General features: G+C 34.0%; 1 protein-coding gene across 1 annotated transcript; it reads right to left on the bottom strand.

Moving 5' to 3' along the window:
• Positions 1-528: 528 nt before the first annotated feature.
• On the bottom strand, positions 529-4,684 carry LOC112692206. The gene is made up of 2 exons (XM_025566804.1): positions 4,320-4,684; positions 529-1,449 (listed from the first exon to the last, which is right to left on the bottom strand). The coding sequence occupies exons 1-2, from the start codon at positions 4,488-4,490 to the stop codon at positions 1,135-1,137; spliced, it is 486 nt and encodes a 161-aa protein (XP_025422589.1). The 5' UTR covers positions 4,491-4,684; the 3' UTR covers positions 529-1,134.
• Positions 4,685-5,202: the final 518 nt, after the last annotated feature.

Consider the following 5,202-nt stretch of genomic DNA (forward strand, 5'->3'; position numbering starts at 1 on the left):
AAAACTGTTAAACAACCTTCTATGATTTAAGATTGTCGTTGCATAGCGTTTAAACTGACAATAACAATGTAATCATACATTGTACAGATAGTAGACTCGTTGTATAAAAACACAATAATATAGACTATATTAAATATTAAATTATCCTTACAGTAATTATTTTATATTAATAATAATAATAATTTATATGGATAAAATGTAAATAACAATACATTATAGAAGTATTTTAAGATGTGAGTTTACTCAGCAGCCATGTACTTGTATAATTGGTTCGTCATTTTATTGCATATTTTATTCAAAATTTGATTAAAATATAACAAAATATTTTCATTTCAGAAGATCTAATGAAAAAAAAAGTACTTAACAAATCTATTAGAAACTTTTTATCATTTAATATTTGAGGATTCAATATATAATTGGTATATACTCAAAACTTAGAACAAAAAAATTTATATTTATATTATGTACATTAAATTTATGACACATGTTTATTAAATTATATTTTAGTATAGGTTATATTTTAATACAATATGATTCAATTCTATTATATTATTTCCATTTAAACTTAATATAAAATATTATTTTATAGCAACACGAACGATTATGTTTCAAATAAGTATACAAATTTGTGAATTTTTACGAAAATTACGTTTTTTTTTTACATTATAAATATTATCCCATTAAATCTAAACATAGTACGGATCTGAATACTTCTGCCTATATGTATGTCACAATCTCAACTACGGTACTGTCACGTTTCCAAAACTATTAAAATTCAAAACATTGAAATAAAACCGTCATTCAAATTCATTTAGAAACTATATCGTTAAAGTACACATTTATACCCTAAATATCTTTGATACCGTGATCGTACAATATTATAAACTACTTATTGTAAGTACATGTCATATTATGTGGTAGAAAAAATAAATAAAAATAAAACACTAAAAATTACAATCGCTCTTCCTTGCGTGTGCAGCAGGTGGTAGACCCAATGCCCATGACCAAGGACGTCGGGACGAACTTTGACGCATAAATTGAAAAATTTTAATTTTGAAAAATATTAAGATCCATGGTTTTGATTTTAGTCTACTGTTGCCTACTGTTTTTGAGTAATTTCACAAGACCGTTTGATCAATAGTCATCACCGTCCCCGTGACGACCTTGGGGAAGTGGATCATCACGTTGTTGTTTTCTCCTGTTGTTGTAGTTTTTGTTGAAATAAGAGGTGTAGTAGGGTCGGTTAGCATACGAAGACGTTGATGCCGGTACCCGAGTTGGCCTGTTAGCGGAGGAATAGTAATACTGCTGCTGCTGCTGCTGTTGCGAAATCCCAGAGGTTTGCTGCTGACCGTTGTAGTACTGCTGAATGCGTTCGCGGGTCCTTCGCACAATTGGCCGAGCGGTCTTGATCAGTGTCCCGACGGCGTTCAACGTCCCGATGGGAATCTACACAAATTTAATAAATTATTACTAATAATTATCTATTGGTGCACATAAGCGGACTTATTAAGATCAATACGGTCACTGAGAATATGTTAATCATGTGTATATTATTTGACACTGTCGTTGAACGTCAGCAAGGAATCAGCTACACAATTGGAGGGGGGGGAGGGAACAGAGTACTGGGTACATGGGTAGATACTAGAAGGAGGACACTGAGGGTAATTGCCATCCCCGCCGACAAAAAATAATATTAAAAATAAAGTACATTTAGAAGAACTAAATAATATATTATAAAAATAAACGTTGACAGTTTTAGAACAGATTTAAGCTCTCCCCCTCCCTGCAATACACCCCTACATACTCCTATAATCAGTTACATAAAGTCCTGTAAAGTGCCCTGATTGTAAATAGATGGATCTACCTTTGACGGCATGCGAGTATTATATTTCACAGAATACTATAATTGCCATTTCATTGATGTATCGTGATCTCACTTAAAAATACGAAAAGTAGTTTAAACATTTTAGTCAAAATTTGTTTTACAACTAATAAGAATGAAACAATATTTTACATCTGTAATAAATAATTTTTGACCTAAAAATATATATTATTATTTGTTATTTTTTTTTTTTTTTTTTTTATGAACTGATTATTATGATCTTATATGATTCAAAATATGAAAATGTTGCCCAAGAAATTATAAGAATTATTTTAACATCAAATGTAATTTAATCAATAAAATGTAAAAGCGAAAATAAACGAGTATTAACTCCTTTATAAAATGAAAAATTGATTATAAAATGTAGACGTATTATATGAGTCTATCGTAGAACAAATACTACTATAGTCGATACCTTGAATCTCGAAAACTCGAAATCCTCAATAACTTTAATTTAATTTCTGATCACTTAAATTTAATTTTAAGTATTAATGATAGTTAATTACTTGAATGTATTGGCTTTTGATCGACAAAATTGACAAAATTAAGTTATTAAAATGTAATTACATTTAATAAAAGCTGTACATGTAAATAAATTTACTTTTTTTTTTAGATTAATATTATAGATTACAACATACCTACACATATTAGTTTAACATTTATATGGGAAAATAAATATTTTTTTTTTTTTTAAAAAAAAAGTATCTAACGAAAATGTTATCTTGTAATAACTTAATATAACGAGTGGAAAAAAAAATCGTCAATTTATCTATCCTTGCATTATCATATTTAGTACGCATTATGACATTGATCTTTTAGGCAAAATTAAATTCGGTTAGAATAGGACAGAATCGTTTTTTATATATAATGAATTATCATTGAATTAAAATTTAACACATCCATTAAATAATACCTATAATACAACAGAGTGGTAGTATTATTATCATTTATATTATTTTTGTACTTAATTATTTAATATCACTTTTACTCTCACATATTATTTGTTTTTTATGTTACTAAAACTTCATTTACATTATAGTTATAAATTTTTATAATTAATTAATTATTCTCATTATAAATAAATCCTGAGATAAATTGAATAACTTTGAAACAATAAAGAAACTCATTGAATTATTTAAATTTTAAATCATTCTTGTTTACATGTTTAATTTAATGAATCATGTTACATAGTTGTTGTTCATAGTTTATTCGAAAATCATCATTATAAATGTGAGAACTAAGTACTGATGATCACTATCGATTCGGTATACCTAATTATAAAGTATACATCAAAACACAAAAATACGTGAATAATTACACATGTTAATGGATTTTTCAAGTACAAGATATTTTTTCCCCAATGTTAATTTCGCGTCAATACCTAAAAGTACATACACGTGAAAAAGGAAGATATGTTTTATACTTAATGAACAATTATTATCGATTTAGAAAAAAAGTTCATGAAGCATTTGCCCTTCTACAATATTAGTATTCGGTACGCATATCTAGTGAGAGAGTGGGAGAGAGAAATTGATCGAAAAATTTCTATTATACATTATTATATTATATCGTTGCGAAACAAGGACGTTCTATACCGTCTTCTGTCGCATTACACGACGATACGTGTTACTTTTAAACACGTAACGAAATCGTTTGCGTAAAAATCAAAGCCCTTCTTGAAATCGAACACATAACTATCAGTTGTCCCGAATTTCGCAACATCTCTTCGTCTCCTTAACAATCCGTTAATTTTACGATTTTTTTTTTTTAACTAAATGATTCGGACATGAAAACTGTAATAATACTTGTACCTAAATAAAATATGGGTACTTTTCCGTTATCCCGATTACCGCGAGTCTGAATTCCATTTCTTCGACTGTCTTTCTTTAAGTCTCGACCAACATGAATTTGTCGTTTATACAGTTAATACAATGTATACTGTAGTATAACGTATATTATCATATAAATTATCACAGGAGTGGAGAGTCTTTACAATATATATAAAACATAAAATTATTATCTACAAACATTATAATTTTTCCCGACTTTTTTTTTTTATGACCATTTTTACACTGACGGTGACTTGGAAGTAAACCGTGAAATAATTCAACGATGGCATCTTTTTCGCTATTCGATGAACTCCAAAGATTCATAATTATAAATAATAAATTTGAACGTCAGTCAAAGACTACTAATATTATCGTGCCGATGACGGAGATAGACTGATATGCGCAGTCCAGATAACGAAATCAGACCAGCGGTAGTCGGGTTAACAGAAAAGTACCGGAATATGTTTTTTTTTTATCTGTTTGTTCCGTAAAATCGTATTAATTGTTCTTTGTGGAGACCAAAAACCGATGGGATTGAACCCTTAACATAGTCATTATTTAGAAAAGCAAAATAAACAAAAGTGTTTGCGAGTCACGAGACGCACCTGAAATATGCTGTCGATCACTTGGTTGCCCTCCTCGAGCGGCGGCAGCTGTCTCCTGATCCTGACGCCGCGGACTCCGGTCGAAGAGGATGGCGCGTAGAGGTCGGCTAGCGGTTCGGCCGCCACCAGAGCGACGGTGGACAGCGCGACGAACAAGCGCACGGACACCATGACGTCGCGAGCGCACGACGGTGACGGTAGTGGTGACGGTGGTGTCGCGAGCTGCACTCGGGGAACCTAAGATCGAGGTACTCGTGGTGCGGCTCCGATGTCGGCTAGGGCGTCGTCGCGGAGATGTCTGCGCGCATAATGACCGCGTCGTCGCGGTCCGCAGGCACGTTGTTCGCCGCAGCCTCGACCCACTCGAGTCGTTGCGATGACCCACACGGTCGCGCGGGACACCGGTGGCGAGCAGCGGGTGGGGGACGCGAGATGAGGCGCGCGGGAAAAATAAAAACCCACACGGCGGTATCGTTCTCGACCCGGTTGCGTAACCCGCGCGTAGGCGAAGGTTGCTCAACGGCACCGGGTTATCCAACGACACGCCGTGGGACGAGATAACCGTTGTTTTCGTTGCGTCGCGCCCGCGCGTACCGGGGACCGAGGACGGCGCCGAAACCCATCCCCGGCTAAACCAACAGTGAGACGCGTCGCGACTGACGGGACCGGGTCCTGCAGGACGAGCGGAAATGGCGCCGGTACCACTCAGGTCCGACGGTGAAATATCGACAGTACCGTTGGCGTGTTGTTACGGACGCGCGTTAATGTGGGCCCTGACGATTACCATTACACAGCAGTGGGGACGGCACATAAAATATAATGATTAGAATGATTCTTATTGTAATCATTATACGTAGTCACCGTTAAAATAATGACTAAAATA

The sequence above is a fragment of the Sipha flava genome, unplaced genomic scaffold (assembly GCF_003268045.1).
Source record: "Sipha flava isolate LNK unplaced genomic scaffold, YSA_version1 71_pilon_pilon, whole genome shotgun sequence".
Lineage (NCBI taxonomy): Eukaryota > Metazoa > Arthropoda > Insecta > Hemiptera > Aphididae > Sipha > Sipha flava.